We start from the raw sequence: 21,621 nt of genomic DNA, 5'->3' as shown, positions 1-21,621 counted from the left end.
CCTGCTATGGTTCCTTGATGATTCAGTGTGTCCTAGATACACAACAAAATGCTGTAAGTTGTATTACAGGGGAAGGAACTTGCATAGCTACCTTTTAGTATGTCTTGCCTAAGAACATCCTATGACATTCATAGTTACCATAACTTGACAGGAAACCTGAAGGCACATACAGGCATGACTGTAAGTGCATATACCTGCTGGCCTTATTGACACAATGTAATACAATATTGGGTGGATTAAAAATAAGACCAATGCTGTCCAAATACATTTTGCTGTCTGAGGGCAAGAACAAGGAGGCAGCCACCCATTCCCTTCTGATTTTATGTACTGAAGATGACTGGATTGGCAGTTGAATTGTACTACAACAGCATTGGCGGGACAATATTCTGGACCACATCTGAAAATGCCACACATGTAGCTAATAGCTGCATGGTAAAGGCATTTTATCTTCTGACCTCTTGCTTCTGCTCTGTATCCATCTCTCCCACCAGTTACCGCCTTTGTTAAGGTTGCTACCTCATTCAATCTAGCTCTAGTATCTCCTTTGTATATCCAACCTACGGTGATAGTTCTGGTTGCCTTGGTGTTGTCTGGCTTTGGACTAATCCAAAAAATGCTGCAGAGACTTGCTGCATGGAGAAGCTGATACTTTCTTTACTGCTTCTCTTAAAAAATTGAATTCATATTGATATTTACTTTTTAATAAAAAGAAGAAAAAGTCCTAGCTGTGTTTGCGTTCTAGAAAGTATTCAGTTATATCTAGGCTATTTCTGCATTATCAGTAAAGTCCATTTCCAAATAGGGAGACAAAATGGCCTTCAGTGGACATCATATACTCAGTCACCACTTGTTCTTTTGATAGGGGAGAATCAATATGGGATCCTTAGAAATCATGATATATCTATTCCCGTTATTAGTAAGTCTGCCTATATGGCAGAATGTACACCTTCTTGAGTAAGTGAGAAGGAATAGCCCCCTAATTTCACCCGGATCCTCTTAGCTGAGAAAACCCAGTGATAGGTTAGATGCAACATCTCCATAAATTGGGAATAATTGAAGGCACACAACATCAACAACTGTAGTTTGATGGGAGTAGTGATTCATTACAGTTGAAGGACACCAAGTTGGCCAACACTGATCTGTAAAATCTTTTTGCAGAAAAATCCACTATGTGTAACTGACTGAGTTATTCTTCTGATGGTTAAATATTGTCCTAAATTCTCTCCTCAGCTTGAGACTCACCTCCTCACCCTTAGGAAAAAGCAGCATGTGGGCAGTGCCCAAACCGAAGAACTCAAGCGAACCAATAAGGTGCTTGAGAAACAGCTACAGGAAACTCTTTGTCAACTTCAACAGACTCAACACCGCCTGGATAAAATGAAGGGTAGAATATCCCAAATGCACAAATATGGCAGGTAAGGCCTAAACATGAATTCACAAATCATATTTCCCTGGAGACTCTTCTCTAGGAAACACCTTGCTGGGTTCTAGTTTGACGTAGCTCCTCCAGGGCATGGTCAGGAGCCTGACATTGCTGAAACTAAGCAGTGTTGAGTCCAGTCACTGCAATGAGGTTGTACAGAAAATATTGAATGTAGTATCATTAGATCTACTATTGTTTTCTTCTTCTTTCTTAGCTATTTTCCTAAGGAGGGGTTAGGATTGTGACTGTTGCTTCCATAGGGCTTTGTTTTGGGCATCCTTAGGTATCAGGTTGACAGCATACATGTCTATATTGTTGGTGTCCATCCATCTTTTCTTTGGCTGTTCACGTGGTCTCCAAATGTCGTGCTGTTTGTGCTACTGATGTTGGTTTTCTTCTCATGTCATGGCTTTAGATCTACTATTGTTTTCTTCTTCTTTCTTAGCTATTTTCCTAAGGAGGGGTTAGGATTGTGACTGTTGCTTCCATAGGGCTTTGTTTTGGGCATCCTCAGGTATCAGGTTGACAGCATACATGTCTATATTGTTGGTGTCCATCCATCTTTTCTTTGGCTGTTCACGTGGTCTCCAAATGTCGTGCTGTTTGTGCTACTGATGTTGGTTTTCTTCTCATGTCATGGCTGTACCACCGTAGTCTTGCTTCCTGCATTTTCTTTCTGGTTGCTTTTATTCCTAGTCTTTGACAGATGTCATCATTTGTCACATGGTCAAGAAGTGTCAAGCCAAGTGTCCATCTCAGCATTTTCATTTCCATAGTGTGAAGGGCTTGTTCGTGTTTCTTTGTTGTTGGAGAGCACTCTGCCTCGTAGAGGGCTACTGGATGAACAAGTCTAGTATAGATCTTAGCCTTGAGTTGTTCAGGCATTTTTGAATCACACAGAATACCAGTAGTTTGCTATCATTTCAACCAGGCTGCATTTATTCATGACTGTACATTTGGCATTGTGTCACTGGACTGCATGGAAGCCCATAACATAGCTAACTTTCAGAGACCTACTGTTGTCTGACATCCATTAATTAATGTCATAGGAGTCACTCCTGAGGATCAGGTAAAAGCAGATTAGTTTGGTAGCATTAGGCTGTTTTCTATCTTTTAGCAAAGACTGTGCCAAAAATCTGTTTATGTGATGAAGCACAGGGTGGGGCGGGATGGGGCAGGGCAGGACATGCTGTTATAACTGCCACTTCTCCTCTTGTAGTAGAGCTTTGAAAAACAGTCACTTTTTAAAAAAGTAAGAACATTTTGAGAATCAATTGACCTTTCAGATGTTGTTGGACTGCAGCTCCTAGCACTCTTCACCACCAGCAGTGCTTAACAGGCTTGTGACTGGAAACCAAACCCTATTAGGAATAACTTAAGGGGTTAGGTAATGTTTAGCCTGGAGAAATGAATAGTGAGAAATGACATGATAGGTATCTGAAGGGATGTAAAGTAGAAGATAAAGCAAAACTGTGTTTTGCTACTTTAGAAACTAGAACACTAACTAATGGAAATGATAAGAAAAGTGATTACACCTAAAACACATAATGTTAGGAAGAAGCTCTTGATGGCAAGAGTTATCTGATAGTTTTGTGACTGCATTTTGGGTGACAAACTCTAGATTTTTGGAGCCTTTAACCCGAGATTGGATTAATACCTTTTTGGGAAGGCTTTACTTGTGGTGCAGTGGGTTAAAGTGCTGAGCTTGTTGACTGAAAGGTCGTAGGTTTGAATCCGGGGAGCGGCGTGAGCTTCCGCTGTCAGCCCCAGCTGCTGCCAACCTAGCAATTCGAATAGGTGGCAAGGTAACGGCACTCCATGCAGTCATGCCGGCCACATGACCTTGGAGATGTCTACGGACAACGCTGGCTCATTGGCTTAGAAATGGAGATGAGCATCACATCCCAGAGTCGGACATGACTGGACTTCATGTCAGGGGAAAACCTTCACCTACCTTACTTGTGTATTTCTGCATGGTATGTGTTGGACTAGAAAATGATCCCTGTATTTCCTTCCATTTCTATGATTCTATTACTTGTAGTTCAGCAATATCTGAAAGGCCATATGATCCACATTTCTGCCATACAGTGTGAGTTCATTAAAGTGCCCAACCTCTTTTCTCCTTGAGGAACATGTAGCTTTTGTTTATACCATTCTTTGTAATACTTCCCTCCATAGAAGCTATAGGTAACTACACTGAGTAGTGGAAAGCATTTCTGATCCTTTAATAGTTCTGTAGAAAATGGAACTTCAGCAGTTATTTTCTTGCCATCCAGTCAGAGAATGAGCAATATCTGCTGAAATTCTCCCTTCTTAACTACTATTTAAAGTGCAAAAGGCCTCTGTATTTCTCACTTTGGAAACTCTTAACAAGCCTTTCCATCTCTCAGAGTACTGTTATTTCCCCATGGATACAGCTTCCGTATCCATGGGGGAATGCATCGAAGACCTCCCGTGTAGATACCTGAAATCATGGTTAATAGCAGACTTGATATTTTATTAAATTTTCATATACGGTATTTGAGCTAGAGGCATTCTTTGAAATCACTTTGGAGGTCCCAGAGAGGCGCACAAACACTTCCAAGTGGGTGGTGGATATTTTTGGAGCATGGCTAAGTGGATACTGAAGTTGTGAATAGGGAGTGGGTTTCAATATCATTGGGATAGCAGACTTACTCTAGGTTTTAATCTGAACATCAAAGAAATATGATGAACATAATATCCTAATTATGCCCAGTGCCTTGGATAGTTTCCTTAAAATTTAGACAAAAATTGACCCAATAATATGATAGATCCAGCTGCCAAAACAAGATATTGCTGTCTGAGGTAGAGTACCAAATGACTCCTCTCCATTTAAGCTGAAAAATATCGCAAGTTGACTAAGCCCCTGGGGAAGAGACTCTTGATTATCTTTCTATCAAAATAGGCATGTCGAAAAAGTGAACTAAATAACTGCTTGTTTGTTTTCCTTTACAGCCCAAACCAGCTGCCTAGAAACTGTTGCCTTCTTCTTTCTAGTATGCCAGTCTTCCTCCCTCCTCTAACAATGTTCAGTTTCAAATTGTAGACATGCTTTCATAGTAATATCTGGGGGGGGGGGGGGGATACTTTTGCTACAGAATCTCTTTGCACATTTAGTCGGAAGTGAAGCTTACATCCAAGAAGGACTGCAGTCTTAGAACAGGGAAGAATAAGACCAACCAGCTTTCACAAGACACTGTTTCCTGGCCTCTGTGTGATTCACTGAGCTGTGACTTGTAAAGAGATTCAACAGGGGATCTCATTTAAGAGTGAGTTTGCTGCTGTGTATCTATGTATGAAGTGATTCAGGGTTCTTCTTCTTCTTCTTCTTCTTCTTCTTCTTTATTAACTTTATTTGTACCCCGCTAGCATCTCCTGAAGGACTCGATGCGGCTTACAAAGGCCAAGGCCTCAAACACAATATAACAAAACACAACCTAAAGCAAATCAAAAACAGTTAAGCAATATTAAAACCAACAAGCAATAAAACAATACACCAAGATACAATAAAACTGGGCCGGGCCAGAGTAGTGGGTACAGATTAAAAGTGCTGAAGTGACAGGTGATATGTAGGATTATAGGGTAAGTGCAGTGTGCCGGCAATCTTAATTTCTACTAAAGTGCTTCTGGGACTTGGTGTTGGAGTTTTCCTATTCTGGAAAGGCACATCGGAACAGCCAGGTCTTTAAGTTCTTCCTAAAGACTGCCAATGTAGGGGCCTGTCTAAGATCTTTGGGGAGGGTGTTCCAGAGTCGGGAGCCACCACAGAAAAGGCCCTGTCTCGCGCCCCCACCAGACGCTCCTGTGATGCAGGTGGAATCACGAGCAGGGCCTCTCCGGATGAACGAAGTGAGCGCATGCGTTCGTAAACAGAGATGCGGTCATGCAGGTAGGATGGTCCCAAACCATTTAGGGCTTTGTAGATAAACACCTGCACTTTAAATTGGGCTCGGAAAATAAACAGCAGCCAATGGAGCTCCTTGAACAGGAGGGTTGACCTCTCTCTGTAAGGGGCACCAGTTAACATCCTGGCCGCCGCCCGTTGGACCAGTTGAAATTTCTGAGGGTTTCCTTCTAACTATACACAGAAATGCAGCAGATTCATCCTTAGCAAAGAAAAGCTAGACAGCCACCATAGTAGAGTGGTTGGAGTGTTAGACTACGCCAGCAGAGTTCGAATTCCCACTAGGCCATTAAACTCACCAGGTGACCTTGGGCAAGTCACACTCTTAGCCCCAGAAGAAGGCAATGGCAAAGTGTCTATGAACAAATCTTGCTAAGAAACCCCCCGATAGAGTCATCATAAGTCTGAGCTTTAGCTTTCGTTATACTATTCCTATAAGCTTTGGCTTTACATCTGTACATTTCCTTGGTGATTCATTCTTCTGTTTCTTTTATTTTATTTTCACTTCCTCCTTGAGCTTACTATGCAGTCACCTTGGCTTTTTCAGATGTTTCCCTTTTTTCTTCTTCCATGAAATATTTTGAAACTCATTTTTCAAGAATTCCCACACTTGATTTATATATTTTCCCTCTAGGGTAGTCATGAGATTTCACTCAGCATTTCCTTGAACTTACTTAAATCATGTTTTCCTGAAACCCAATGTCTGTTTTTGACTGTATTTTTCTTTGCCCTGTCCCACAACTGTGAATTCATTGCACCGACACTTTGCCTTAAAATACCAACTACTTTGGTTCCAGTGACCAACTCCTTCTTATTGATTAGGATCAAGTCCATGATTGCTTACCCCTTGTTGCTGCCTCTATGTTTTCAAATGGGAAATCATCTACAATTTATTTTATTTTATTTATTTACTGTACTTGTATACCGCTGTTTCTCAGCCTAGCTGGCGACTCAACGCGATTTACAACAAAATACCAAATACAATAGTCAACAGTATACAATTTAAAACCATAAAAACGTAACACACAATATTGGTACATCAATAACAATCCAATGCATCTCCTGACTAAAATCGTGATCCAGTTTTGTCGTCCATATTACCAATCCTTTAATCATCACATTCATTGCACTGAATTAACCAAATGCCTGTCCGAACATCCAGGTTTTTAATCTTCTTCAGAACACCATCAGCGAGGGGGCTGATCTTACCTCCATGGGAAGGGCGTTCCATAGTCAAGGGGCCACCACAGAAAAGGCCCTGTCTCTCATCCCCGCCAGCCGCACCTGTGAAGCAGGCGGGATAGAGAGCAGGGTCTCCCCAGAAGATCTTAGGGTCCTGGTGGGCTGATAGGCCGAGATACGTTCGGATAGATAGGTTGGGCCAGAACCGTTTAGGGCTTTAAAGGCCAACGCCAGCACTTTGAATTGAGCCCGGTAGCAAATCGGCAGCCAGTGGAGCTGGTGCAGCTCCAGCTACAAGGGTGTCTGTGCCCTACACCACTGGAGAAATTACACTGTTTAGTCTGTATTGCACCACCTGACATCTGCCGGGAAGTAGCAACCAATACTGAAAGGACCAAGGCAGTGACATCTCCAGCCCACCCCCTGTTTGGGTATCAGCCAGCACGCCAATGACTTAAATCAAGAAATCGTTTTTTAAGATCTACAGGGACACTCGCTGGAACACCTCAGCAAGCGAGAGTCCAAAAGTGGCAGGCTCAAACCCAGAACCTCAATCTGTGGCTGATATCAAATGAGAGACTCCCTCCTGGGCACACAGAAAACTGGGTGACTTGGAAGGCGCTGAACAGACTGCCCTCTGGCACCACAAGATGCAGAGCCAACCTAAAGAAATGGGGCTACAAAGTGGAATCCATGACATGCGAGTGTGGAGAAGAGCAAACCACAGACCACCTGCTGCAATGCAACCTGAGCCCTGCTACATGCACAATGGAGGACCTTCTTATAGTAACACCAGAGGCACTCCAAGTGGCCAGCTACTAGTCAAAGGACATTTAATCAACTACCAAATTTGCAAATTTGTGTTTTGTTTGTTTGTTTGTAATGCAATACAACTGTTTGGTTCACTCCTGACACGATAAATAAATAAATACAAGGCACATTAATAATTTGTCAGACAGGCTATGTTTAGTGGAGTTAGTCTCGCATCAGATATCAGGGTAATGGAAGTCCCCCATAACTACTAATTTTTGTGTCTTGCAGATTTCTGAGATTTTTTTCTGAAAAGTATCACCCACAACTTCTTCATGCATTGGTGGGCTGTACCAAACCCCTCTTACAATTTGGTTTTATTGCTTTCTCCAATTATATGTACCCAAATGCACTCAAATGGTCCTCCCTGATCATTCTCATGGATTTCTATGCATCTGAATTTGCCTTTGACATATGTTGCTTTCCTCCTATTCTGCCACATCTCTTCTTTTTGAATAACTTATATCCTTCAATCATAAGATTCAAATCATGGGAGCGATAAAACTAGATGTCTGTTATGCCTCTAAAGTCATATTTATCTCCTTGTACTAGGATGTCAAGCTCATCTTGTTTATTTCCCAAACTCTGTATGAAGGTGTACAGATACCCAAAGTTGTTTGTTTGTACCTATTAATTTATTGTTGGTTTTTACTGTGGATCCCATTTTGTTCCTCAGCTTCTCCTCTAGAACTCCCACCCTTGTGTTTAGAGCTTGCTTTTGGGCTAATGATTGAGCTGTCATCTTCAAGCCCCCAAATAATTAGTCTAAAGCCTTTTGATCAGACACAATATGAATACATTCATATTTTGGTTAGCACTATTAACTCTTTAGCTTATAGACAGAAATGTGAATTTTAATGTTAAATGTTCCTGTCTTCTGAAGCCTCGACATGGAAGTATGAATTTTAATCTTTAAGAAATTTATCTTCTACAGCTTTCTAGAAATGTCCTGGTATTTTCCTATTAAATGAATGCTGATTTCTGTTTTTGGTGGGACAATATTCACTATATTTTACAAGCATGATTTATTTTGCTATTTGGACATCACAACATTTAACATTTCACACACACCAGAAATAGATGTGCTCAATTCTTACTTTGCATGAAAAGCAACTATGAAAGTACTCTATTTCAACTGATAAATAGCTTTTCAAGTTATATGTCCTTGAGTTCTCAGGACACTTCTAAATTTACGCCTTTTCAATCCTTGTTTCTTTGTTGCATGTGCACCAAATAAGTACTGTCATATATTATTATTTCCATACAGGGCATTTAATGATGTTACATCAATGAGCAACACTGACTCAGACTCCAGAAAAAGAGTGATCTCTATTGAAGAAGATCCTGTGGCAAACTCTATTGGAGAAGGGCCTTATTTCCCTGAGGAGCCTGTAGGGCAAAACTCTTTGTTCAAAGAGCTGAATGAAGCTATAGCAGCTCAGATCAAAGCATCTGAGTCACACCAACAACAAATAAATGACTTTGTTGTTCAAGGACGGGAACCTATAGCTCAAACTAAGCAAAGTGGAAATTCTCAGAAAAGGTTCATACAGGAAAAAATACCTCCAAAGGAAGCTCCCTCAAAAAGTAGTGGTCCAGAAAAGAGGACTTCTGAAATACTTATTGGCAAGGCCAGATTACAAGGAGAGATGCATCATAAAGAAGGACCAAATCAAGTTCAGGGCAGTTGTCTGGAGGTGAAGCAGAATAATCCCAGAGTCAAAATGCCAGAGCCCATGCCAAGAAGAAGTCTTATGCCTGAGGCTCAACCATTGGCTTATTCAGGACTGAAGACACATGTTGATAGTGACTGCAAAGAGGGCTCACTGCTAGCTTTAAAGCAAGGAGTGATAAGGTTATCTCCAGAGATGAAAATGCCAGATAAAGACATATTTGAGACTTTGGTGAAAGATGTGACACCATCTGATTTTTCACACAGGAGCTCTTTGCCCAACGTGAACATTGGAAGTGGATCCAAAAGTTCATTTGTCCCAAACAGCCAATTTAAAAATATGCCTGACCCAGAAGTGCAGGCAAACCCCCCCAAAGAGCCAAAAAAACTGTTATCAGAAAATAGACCAGATAGAAACATGCACATATCGAGTTGTAAGAATAATCATGACGTTAAAGCAATAAAGGATGAAGAAGCAAAAGTTAAAGCAGATAATAGGGATTGCCAAATGAATGTAGGCACAAAAGAAAGTTCTAACGTCACCAAAGCTGTTAGTTCTCATCCAGATCACTTGTACAATGTGCTCTTTGTAGGAAATACTGATGTTGGCAAGACTTCCTTTTTGTGTCGGCTACAGGAGGATTCATTTAGTGGAAATGTGACTGCGACTATAGGTATGAAATGAATCTATCACCTTATGCTATGATGCAATGTGGTATGCATCTAGATATTTCTCTTGGAAGGCACTGGGTTCAGTGATGGCTTTTCTATTCACTTTTAACTGGACTGCAGAAAAGTGTGTTGGTGACAGTAAGCTTTCTCCCTAAAGCTTCCCTAAACCACTTGAGGGCAAACACATACAAAAGCTAAGTATTTTTATGGAAAATGGAGATAGAGTTGATGATGATGTTGAAATGTTTAACCTTAAAAGTGTGGCATGTGAGGAGTTGGAAATAATAATAATAATAATAATAATAATAATAATAATAATAATAATTCTTACCTGCTTCTTCTTATGGCTTGAGGTGGATTACAACATCACTAAAACATATTATTATCTAAACAATTCTATAAAATACTCATATTAAAACATATTTCTATAAAATGCATATTAAAATACACAGAACAAAGATTAAACTTAAGATGCAAGTTTAACATTTGTAATTAAAACTGGCTGGGTAGGCCTGCTGGAAGAGAAAGGTCTAAAATGTGTTCTCCTCACACACCCCTTTGGCTGATACACCAGCTGCATCCCTTCCTAGATTTGGAGAACTTGAAAATGGTAGTGCATGTACTAATTACCTCAAGCACTCCTGACTGTCGCATCTACCTGGGCTGACATTTTGGGAGATGGATCCAGGAGTAGGAGATTCAGTTTCAATTTGTTTTTCCTCATCCAGCCCATTACCCCCACCAGGCATTAATTCAGAGGAGACACACTATTTTTGGTTGAAGCTGTTTTTGAAGGCATGGAGAGATATATTTGGGTGTCATCACCATACTGATAACACCCTGCCCCATGCCTATGGATGATATCTCCTAGTAGCTTCATGTAAATATTAAAGAGCATTGGGATAGAATGGCATCTTCTGGGACACCACATAACAGCTCTTTTTTTGAGGAGCAACTATCTCCAAGCACCACCATCTGGAACCTGCTTGAAAGGTACGACCAGAACCACTGCAGCACAGCGCCTCCAATTCCCACAAGGATGCCATGGTTAATAATATCAAAAGCTGGAGTTTGATGAGGCATCAGTATTATTTGGTAGAGAAAGCTAAAGTTCTTCTCAAACCAAAACTCCCTGAACTATTGTATTAGAACTATTTTGTAAGAATTATGGGATTACAAATGCCAGGTCCTCATAGGATGGGGTAATGACAGTTAAAGTGGTATCTCACTGCTATAGGCATGCAGTGTATATACCCTGTGGGACAGAGTGAATTCCTCTAACTTGTTTCCTGAATGTGGGGAATAGTTACTCAAGTCTTCCTGTATCCTTCTCTGTGTAGTAAGAGACTAAACTATAGTTTTGCTTTGGTGCAGAACTTAAAATGATGCATAGTCAGTGACCCTATTGATGCTAGGCATTTCTTACCAGAGACTATTATTTTGATGGTACTTTTCTCCCTCCCTCCCTCCCTCCTCTTTTTCTTTTTCTCTTTCTCCATCTGCACACACATATAGGATAACAATCAATACTATCTTGGAAGGATGTCAGTTTCTCTCTTCCTGTCAGGTTTTCTACCCTCAATATTTATATTCTCATAATAGAGAACATTTTGAGTGCTATACTGTCCATGATTGTCCGTTTTTGTATAATGTCAATATGGGGCATAAGAGATGGGCAGTATTTTATTTTTATCAGTAGAAGTGGAGCCTGTCCTTTTCACTTCTTTCAAGCAACTGGAGACACTAGCTGAACTTTGCTGAAATAGCTGTATTGTCTTCCCTAGGAATTGACTATCGGATCAAAAACCTCTTTGTGGATGACAAGTGCTTCACTTTACAACTGTGGGACACAGCTGGACAAGAAAGGTATCATAGAGGGTTGTATTGAGGAGACAGTGATGATGAATTTGATGATAGTGGACTTTGACTTTTTTAAAGTCAGTAAAAGTTTGTCATATGAAATCTTCTAAGAAAATGAAACCTCCCCCAGCGCAGCTACAATGCTGGTAAAAATCCAGTCCAGAGTGAAAACAGAAAAAGGTAGTCATACTTAATGGTTATGTGGAAGAGGAAATTTCAGCAAGTGATAAGCAAGAATTGCTAAAACTCCCTCTTCTACACAACCATTAAATATGACAGACCTCTCCAGTTTTTAATATGGAAACAATTCTTTGACTTCTAAATATTTTTCAGTTCCCTAATCGAAGATGGGTTCAAATTCAGTACATCTTCAGCTGGCCCAGTGTTGACTGTGGGGGACCCAAACTATTTTTGGCAAGACTAGACTGCTGAGTGTCTGTGCAAATTTACAATAGGGCTGTGCTTGGATTATATATATTTGTAATGGCATAAAAAAAAGAGTGGGTGTTGATGTACTTGCATATTGCCTCCCTAAGCATACAGACACACACCACTTGACTATATTTGCCTTTGCCAATGTGCGTATAGTTGTATTTTTCTCATGAGAGAAGGACAAATTGTTAAATACAGTTGCAGCTCTTTTTTCTGCAACTTCATTGCTTTAGAAAACATTGCAGATGTGTTTGTAATTACTGAAGAATATTTTAAGAGCTGCCCTATTTTTCTATGTAAACAGCCTTGAGAAATTTTTGTGACCCATTTCACGCACAGATATACAGAGCCAATGTGAAAAGATGATGAGTTTTTCCCTTTTGTTTCAACACGCACCTGCTCTAACAGCCAAATTCTTCATTCTGATATGAAGACAAACTTCTATTTGAAAACATATCCTGGTTGACCTGGGATGAGAATTGTGTGGTTCTTCAGATGCTGGAATTGTTAGAGTGTGGTTAGAGATCTTGATTTAAGAAGCAAATATACCAGTAATTTGGAGAAATAAACTAATTTTTCTAGTTGGAACTCTATTCTAAGATAAGAGAGTTACTCAGTATGCTGATCTAAGCTAGCTACATCTTGGAAGGTCAAGAGAGAATTCATGGGAAGAAGAAAAAGTGAAGGAGACATCCCTAAGACTACCAGTTTACATTAGAGAGGTCAGAATGGGTAAACACAGAGGGAGGACACTTTGGGTCACTCAAACTATCTAATCCTATTACCTTTGTTCGCTATGAGGCATGCTTCATTCTTCAGTACTACTTAGCAAAAGAGCTGCAACTGTATTTAACAATTTGTCCTTCTCTCATGAGAAAAATGCAACTATACGCACATTGGCACATTGTATTTCCAATAGGACTACAAAACTCAGCAATGTAAGCCATCATATGGAGCTTTGTGTTTGTTGGAGCTTTGTGTTTATTTAGTAATTTATGAATTTATAATGATGTTACGATGCACTGTTTTGTGACTTATGTGTTTGTTTATCACCAAGGCATTGAATGTTTGCCTTTGTTTGGAAGCTGCTCTGAGTCCCCTGAAGAGATAGAGCAGCCTATAAATAAAATTTTATATCATCATCATCATCACCATCATATGTTGGTGTTGAAGAATGCTAGGGATTACACTCTACTGACATTTGGAAGGCTGGGTGATTTCCATCCCTGAAACCTGTCAATGTGAATGTTGTAGGAAAATGCATTTCCTCCCCACAGATACCACAGTCTCACCAAGCAGTTCTTCCGAAAGGCTGATGGAGTGGTATTGATGTATGACATCACCTCAGAATGCAGTTTTGCCGATGTCAAGTATTGGCTCAGCTGCATCCAGGTAAGGATGGCAATTCTATCCTGTTACTGATTTCTTTCCCTCATTTATGTTTGCATGAGTTTAACTTTGGCTAGCAAAGAACTTGTTATAGATATACTAAAAATAATCTTGTGTGTTGTCATTCAGAAGTAAATCTGCTTTCATTGAGGCTTAATTCCTAATAGATGTGTATAGATTAAAGTATTATTCCCATTGTGTTATCCCAATGCACCTAAACAGCATGATGAAATACATTGGCTATTCCATAAAATTAAGATAGCAGCAAGAGGTACTAGAAGTATGGGAGTGGGACAAAAAGTTTTGTCTCCTGTGTCATAAAAATGTTATGATTGAACATATATTAGCAGAAGTTGTTAGATCATAGCTGGAGCTATCCTCTACCCCAGGGGTCCTCAAACTAATGCCCGGGGGCCAGATACAGCCCTCCAAGGTAATTTACTTGACCCCCGCTCGGGATCACCCTAAGTCTGAATTGACTTGAAAGCACACAACAACGACAATCACCAACTGAAAGCAAAATTATTCTTCATTTTAGTTATTTATTGTTTTTAAGTGTTTTTTGCATTACAAATAAGATATGTGCAGTGTGCATAGGAATTCATTCATGTTTGTTTCAAATTATAATCCAGCCCTCCAACAGTTTGAGGGACTGTGACCTGGCCTCTGTTTAAAAAAGTTTGAGGACCCCTGCTCTATACCAATGGTTCTCAACCTGTGGGTCCCCAGGTGTTTTGACCTACAAGTCCCAGAAATCTCAGCCAGTTTACCAGCTGTTAGTATTTCTGGGAGTTGAAGGCCAAAACATCTAGGGACCCACAGTTTGAGAACCACTGTTCTACTCAAAACTACCATTCAACATAGTCACCATCAATTTGTACACATTTGCACCATCGTTTAACCCAGGCATCAAACCCATTTTGGAAAAATTGGGGGGTTTGTATGTGACCCATGATTTTAAAGCTATTTTGATGTCATTCAAGTCATTGAATCTTTTACCTGTTTAGACCAAGAAATTGCTAGAAACAATCCACTAAAACAATGGAATAAGTGGGTGCCGAAGAGGCAACTGTTAGAAAAACCAAGGAGTGCTATATTCTAATAAATTATACTTCTGTGGACCAGTTACAACCTAATATATCACAGAGCTGTGATGAGACAATGGGGAGGAGGACCACGTATCCCTTCTTGACCTCCATAGAGGAAAAACAGAACATAAATACAACTGAAACAATACTGTTGTTGTTAGGAGGAATTGCACTTGGAACTTTGTGTATAGATTTGTTTTTTTGTTTTTTTTTTAAAAGCATGAACAAAGTTAAATGAACAAGCAAGGACATTTTGTACCTCCTACTTAATTGACTGGTAGGGGAGTAAATCAATTTCTAGCATAAAGTCATCCTAATTTGAGATTGGAGCCTGGCCAGTAAAACAATTCAGAAAAAGAAACCTCTTTGATGTCAATGAAGCTGTATGTGTTTTTTCAAGCCCTTATGTGGAATGAGGTGGGTGTTTGTGTGTAGGAGTGAAATTAATAACAATCAGACGGGGAGGTTTAAAGTTCCCTGCCCATGGATACTTGTCCCAATATGAACTGGATTCTAATCTGCTTGCTCTTGAATAAAACAAAAAGCAAACCAGTGGCACAGTACATGATTAATATGTAGCCTGGTACAGTTTTGGTACATGTGAACATGTCCTTTTGGGGATGGAGTGCAGAGGGTTTTACTCTTGGCGTTGCACTCTATTAAAAGGTTAACTTCTTGTCAACTGTCAAGCCCTAGGAGGGACCCTGGTGCTTTAGCTTATTAGTGTGGAAGTTAAGGAATTGGGATTCAGACCATGAAGACCCAATTGCTCTGGATTCTCAGGGAATGAAAAGGCAGATGTGCTCCATTTGAGAGCACACCCTCATTTCTTCTCCCCATCAGACCAATTTGAGACTAGTTTTTCTGTGCCTTCCCCCATTGGTGAGCAACAGCAGTAGGGTGCCCTTCTGGGCCTAGAAAGCTTCCAGGTGATTTTTTTGTATGTGTGTGTCAGGAGCGACTTGAGAAGCTGCAAGTCGCTTCTGGTGTGAGAGAATTGGCCGTCTGCAAGGATGTTGCCCAGGGATGCCCAGATGTTTTGATGTTTTACCATCCTTGTGGGAGGCTTCTCTCATGTCCCCACATGGGGAGCTGGAGCTGACAGAGTGAGCTCATCTATGCTCTCCCCGGATTCAAACCTCGGACCTGTTGGTCTTCAGTCCTGTTGGCACAAGGGTTTAACCCATTGCACCTCCAGGGGCTCCTTCCAGTTGGTGGGAGCATATGAAATGGTGCAGGGAACTACAGACACAAGTAGGTTGTGTGGTTTGAGTCGTTCAGGAAAAGTTGGCATTAGGAGCTGAAATAGCACAGAAAGAATAGGTTCCTATACCACTCAAAAGGTGTCTTTCTTCACAGGAAGGAGCAGGAAATGAGGTTATTGTTCTTCTGCTTGGTAACAAAACTGACTGTGCTGCTGAAAGAAGAGTATCAATGGAGGATGGTGAATACTTGGCCAAGGTATGCCCCTGAACACTTTTTTCAATCTGTTCCTCATCCAGTTAAGGCTAAACATACCAAATTCAGGTTAAATCTAACCCATAATAATGGATAGGTCTCTTCTGGAAAATTTTAACTATCACTATAGGAAATGGAGAATGTAGATGAGTATGGAGGAAGAAGTGATGGCCCTGTGGTAGCACCCTCTCCTTCTTACTTCCTTACAGATTTTGGAAAAGTTCCTGATTTGGCCCATAATTCCCAGAATATTTTACCAGCCATGCCAGCTAAGGGATACTGGGAGGAGGTCGAGCCCAACATGTTGTAGTGCCTTGAGTAGTGGAGTATGACTCTGGAGATTAGGGTTCAATTCCCTGCTCAGCCTTGAAAACCCTCAGGCAAAGCACATACTGGTATTCCCAGCTCTAGAAAACCCAGTAAATGGGTCACCTTAGGATGACTGTAAACAGCTTGAAGGCACAAAACAACAGTCAAATTTCAAGTTCTGCTTTTTATTTTAAAAACAAAAACAAAATGGATAATTACCCTCAAATTGGCAAATAAATAGCACAGCTGTGGCTAAGATTATTGTATTCTGTCCTTTTTCATTTCACTTTCCCAACCACAATTTATATAAATCAAACAACTATGCGTCTGATAAAGTGGACAGTGTCCCTGAAAGCTCATGCCATAAGAAATCATGTTAGTCCTCAAGGTGCCAGGAGATTTTTTTTGTCATTTGGAGATCTCTTTTCTTATCTTCCCATTCTCTTAGAACTTGGGTTGATTGAAAAGGTATGGTTGCTTGTCATGATTAATTTCAAGTTAAAAAATGTATTGGAGCTAAAAGTTTTTAAATATCCTTTGCTGGCCCAGTCAGGACTCACTGAAGACAAAATGTAAACAACCTTTTCTCTTCTTCTTTAAAGCTGGAACAGAGGCATTGGTCCATGACCAGTATGTGGATGTGTAACTTCTAGATCAGTTGGTGGGACTGAAAGCTGGGTTGGCAACTACTGGCATTATAAAAACATGCTTCATGTATAATTGTAACAGTATCTTATGCATTTGTGCCAGGAATATGGACTCTCATTTTATGAATGCAGTGCTGCTTCCGGTCACAATGTGACTGATTCCATGGTCAAGTTAGTCAGGTGAGTCATTGGTCCCTGCCTGTTTTCAGGTTGTGGATCTCAATGTATCAGCTTGTAGAATGAAAAATAAAATTGTTAAACAAAAAACAAACCCCAAACCATAGAAACTCTCTGACCTTCAACCAATAGTGTGAATGAATGAAGTTTTACAAAAACATAGTTCTTTGGAATATGATAGGTTTTTCCTACCTATATGGTTACTTCTATAGCTAACAGGTTCAGGTTTGATGAAGAGGATTCCCACAAGGGACATAAAGATGTGTGAAGTCAATAGAAGCACAGAGTAATAGAGTTGGAAGAGACCACATGGACCATCTAGTCCAACCCCCTGCCATGCAGGAAAAGCACAAAATATCACTGACAGATGGCCATCCAGCCTGTTTAACAGTTTCCAAGGAAGGAGCTTCTACCACACTCCAAGGCAGAGAGTTCCACTGTTGAACAGCTTGTACGGTCAGGAAGTTCTTCCTAATGTTCAGATGCGATATCCTCTCCTGTAGTTTGAATCCATTGTTTCAAGGGCAGCATAAGACAAGTCTGCTCCCTCTTTCTTATGACACCCTTTCACATATTTATACATGACTATCATGTCTCCTTTCAACCTTCTCTTCTGCAGGCTAAACAGGCCCAGCTCTTTAAGACATTCCTCATAGGGCATGCTCTCCAGACCTTTGATCATTTTAGTTGCCCTCCTTTGGACACCTTCCAACTTGTCAATATCTCTTTTGAACGGTGGTGTCCAGAATTGGATTTAAAATAACATTGTAAACAACATTGTAAACAGCAAGGCATACCCTTGCATATAACTACACAGTTATAGCACTTTTATTCTGCTTTAACTGCCCTGACAGCATCACGTCATATCCTGGGATTGGCAGCTTATGGAGAGGTATTTAGAAATCTCAACCACAGAGATCAAAAGACATTGAATTCCAAGCAGAGGTTCACTTTTTCCTACCAGGGTAGACAGGAGGGATTTTTGTATGATTTTATTTCAAATGTCTCCTTGTAACACCTATGGAGCTACATTCTGCATAGTAATCATTATAGCAAGAGATAGAACACCCTGAGCAAAAACAAAGTTTCTTTAAGAATAAAAAGTAAGTTGTAAGCCAACACATTTCATGAATTGAACAAGCCTGTTCTTTGGAGGACTAATGATTAAACATGGGCCACATTTTAATTATCAACTATATGACTGAAAATATGTGAAAGCTGCTATTCAGATGGTATGGGAAAGATGGATAATCGGCTATTTTCCCACAGAATATTAAACCCACCTTTCTTTCTATGTTTATAATGGCAGGTTGCTGAAAGCCCATGAAGACCAGCTAAAACAGGAATTTCTGGAGTTAACAGTAATACCTAAAAAGAAAAGCAGTTGTTGCTCGTAACAATAGTGAAAAGATGAACACAAAGTGTTAAGAGCTAATGCATATCAGCAGATTTGATGTAATTATCTGTATTTTGTATCATCTGGCATGGAGGCTACTTCATATAGCGCTGGAACAGAGCCATTTCATAAGACCAGGTTTAGACTGATGGCAAGCATTATAAAGCAGATCTCAAACTTTCCATCTCATACTGTACAGCAAAAGTTTCAAACTTTGGTCTATAGAACTTGCAGAATGAGCAAGAATATCTATAATTTATTTATATTTTCTGACATCATATTGGCAAATAGGGAGTTTGTTCCCACAAGGTACCAAATACCCGCAAAATGAAAAGTGAGTTATAGGTGTCAGCACGTTGATGGCTAGGAGTAGACTATTATCCACAAATCTAAACTATCAAAATACATATATCCAATCAGTTCAGTACAGGACTTGGGGAAAATTGGATTTTATGTCAAAAGAATGCTTATTCTCAGCACATTTCCCCCACCCCCTTATTCCTGTAAAATTTGTTCAGATGGATTTGATACCTTTTGGAAACAAGTTCCACAAATGTATAAGTGACACAAAAATACATATTTAATTATTCTCTTTTAAAAACTCTTCCATTTTTCATTCTTTTCATTCTATATGTATGTGTGATTAATAACTTTAGTCAGTCAAGCCACTAGCTAGAGTAAATTTCCACTGAAGGCATTTCACGATGATTTTGTTCATGGGGAACATAAAACATTGATACTATACAAATCATGAGACAGACCATAGCATGTTTAAGTGAGGCTCTGAACAAATCTGAGTTATAATGTATCACTGAAGTCTATAGGAATTTTGCCACAAAACTTCAGTAGGTACTGGATGGTGATCTTAATTCACAAGCATCTATTTGCATTGATAAATTAAGGTTAACACCACACATATAACTTTCTATGTCACTGGCAGTATGGTACTTTCTTGGGGTCAAGGGAGAGCCAGTCTGCCATGTTCTTGACTTCAGGCATTTCAGAACACTGTGAGTGTAAAAATTGATGGATTTCTCTGAATAATTGTATAGCTAGAGTTGTAAATCAGTTGTTCTCACTGTCTAATATGGACATACTTCTCTTTGTCCCACTACTTTCTTATACTCATTTGGTGGGACAAAAATGAGGGCCTTCTTGGTGATGGCTCCCAGCCTTTGGAAATCCTTCCCTAAGGGAAACAGTGTGTCTCCCTCCTTCCATTGGCAATTAGAAACATTTTTATGTCACAAAGCTCCAAAAAATTGAATATGTTGGCCTTTTAATGACATGCTACGCAGATTTGTGGTTTGTTGAATCTATAAATAAAATTTATTTTAATGTTCTGTTGTTTAAATTATAAAATGCTAATTGCTTTATAATTAATGTTTATAGTGATACTTTTACCAGTGTTTTTATACAGCATTTTAATCCAAATCTGTAATTTGGGGACAAAATTATTAGAAATATAATGTATAACAGTATCATCAGGCTATGTATATCAGGTGTGTATGAAACATAAATGAATTTTGTGTTTAGACCTGGGTCCCATCTCCAAGATTATGTATATGCAAACACTCCAAAATTCACAAAACAACAACCCTGAAACCCCAAACATTTCTTTTTCCCAAGCATTTTGGATGAGGATACTCAACCTCTAATACATATAAATAAATATATTATATTAAATGTTGGTTATGCACAGAAGATGGCGATCTTCTTGCTTTTGTATATTCACACTCTGGCCTTATGGTTGTTTTTACTTGCATGATCCTCCACCAGAGGAGGGCAGCAAACACAATTTAAACTTAATCAATTGTATTAACAAAGTGGGGCCAATTTGAATTTCTTCCAGGTTATGTCTGTAAACAACTTAAAAATCAGCAAAAATGAAATGACTTTTCTAATGAAAACAGCTGTTTATAACTAAATTGCACCAGTATGAAAAACAAATTAAACACTAATCACAATCATCCTATAAACAAGAGTAAAGCATTGTGTTTGGTGACTAAGATCAGAGATGATAACAACTGGAGCATAAATAATACAAAATATGCTGTATTGCAAATATTACTTCATGGGGATTTGTAGGATCAAGGATTGGTGTTGCACAGGCATGTAGCCGGGGGGGGGGGGGCTCAGGGGGCTTCAGCCCTCCCCCCGAAATTCTCATGGTGGTTCGCGAAAAGGCCTTACTGGTGCATTATTTAAACTGTTATGTTTATTCATATCATGATCTGATCACCATACTCAATATATCCCATATGCATGGGGGTATTGGGGTAATGATACAAAAGGTTTGCTAGGCTAGACCCTCTTTCACTCAGACTCAGCCCCCCTTGAAACTCAGCCCCCCCAAACCCCCCCTTGAAAAAAATTCACCCCCCCCCCCCCCCGAAACGAAATTCTGGCTACAGGCCTGGTGTTGCAGAAAGAACGAAAGAAAGAAAGAAATAAAGACAGACAGACAGACCGAAGGATAGAAAGACAGATCATAAACAATGTTCTAGATTATTTTATGGGTATTTTAGGGTCCTTCCACACAGGCATATAACCCAGAATATTGAGGCAGCAAATCCCACAATATCTGTTTTGAACTAGATTATATGACAGTGTGGACTTGGATAACCAAGTTCAAAGCAGATATTGTGGGATTTTCTGCCTTGATATTCTGGGTCATATGGCTGTGTGAAGGGCTCATAGATTCTCAAAAGGGAAATGAAAATGCTGCAAAACTCAGTGGCAAACCACCTTTGTGTATTCCTTGCCTATGAACTTCACATGATTGTCATAGGTTGACAAGCAACATGGAGGCATGCATGTACAAAATCCTTATTGATTTGGCGGAAAATGGAAAAGCGAAGAGTCATAACCCTAATACAAAAGGAGAGTGGGCAGAAAAGGCAGAGAAAAGGCAACTTGGAGAAATTCAACAAAATCAAGATTTGGGAGCACTCATACAACCACAATAGTTGGAGGAGACTACAAGGGCTATCCAGTCCAGCCCTCTCAAATCACTCCCAACAGATAAATTTTGTGTATTACTTTAAATTTCTCCCTGTTGAAAATAATTTTGCTAGTTTTGGCCCAACCTAAGTGTATCACCATACATGTTATTGTCTAAGTGTAGTACTGAACATAAAATTGATGTTGTTAATTTGGGTCCAGCTCTCTAATCTATCAA

The 21,621-nt window shown here is 39.8% G+C and overlaps 1 protein-coding gene across 1 annotated transcript in view; it reads left to right on the top strand.

Annotated features, from left to right (window-relative positions):
* The window catches only part of RAB44 (RAB44, member RAS oncogene family), a 33,726-nt gene extending 13,725 nt beyond the window's left edge, over positions 1-20,001 (top strand). Inside the window, exons 8-14 of the mRNA XM_060773158.2 lie at positions 1,231-1,415; positions 8,608-9,686; positions 11,469-11,550; positions 13,254-13,368; positions 15,813-15,914; positions 16,971-17,047; positions 18,354-20,001. Of these exons, the coding sequence (XP_060629141.2) occupies positions 1,231-1,415; positions 8,608-9,686; positions 11,469-11,550; positions 13,254-13,368; positions 15,813-15,914; positions 16,971-17,047; positions 18,354-18,441 (1,728 nt within the window). The 3' untranslated portion in view covers positions 18,442-20,001. The remainder of the gene's footprint in view (positions 1-1,230; positions 1,416-8,607; positions 9,687-11,468; positions 11,551-13,253; positions 13,369-15,812; positions 15,915-16,970; positions 17,048-18,353) is intronic.
* The last annotated feature ends 1,620 nt before the right edge of the window (positions 20,002-21,621 follow it).

The sequence above is a fragment of the Anolis sagrei genome, chromosome 4, assembly GCF_037176765.1.
Source record: "Anolis sagrei isolate rAnoSag1 chromosome 4, rAnoSag1.mat, whole genome shotgun sequence".
NCBI lineage: Eukaryota > Metazoa > Chordata > Lepidosauria > Squamata > Dactyloidae > Anolis > Anolis sagrei.
This window is presented reverse-complemented; position numbering and strand designations above follow the sequence as displayed.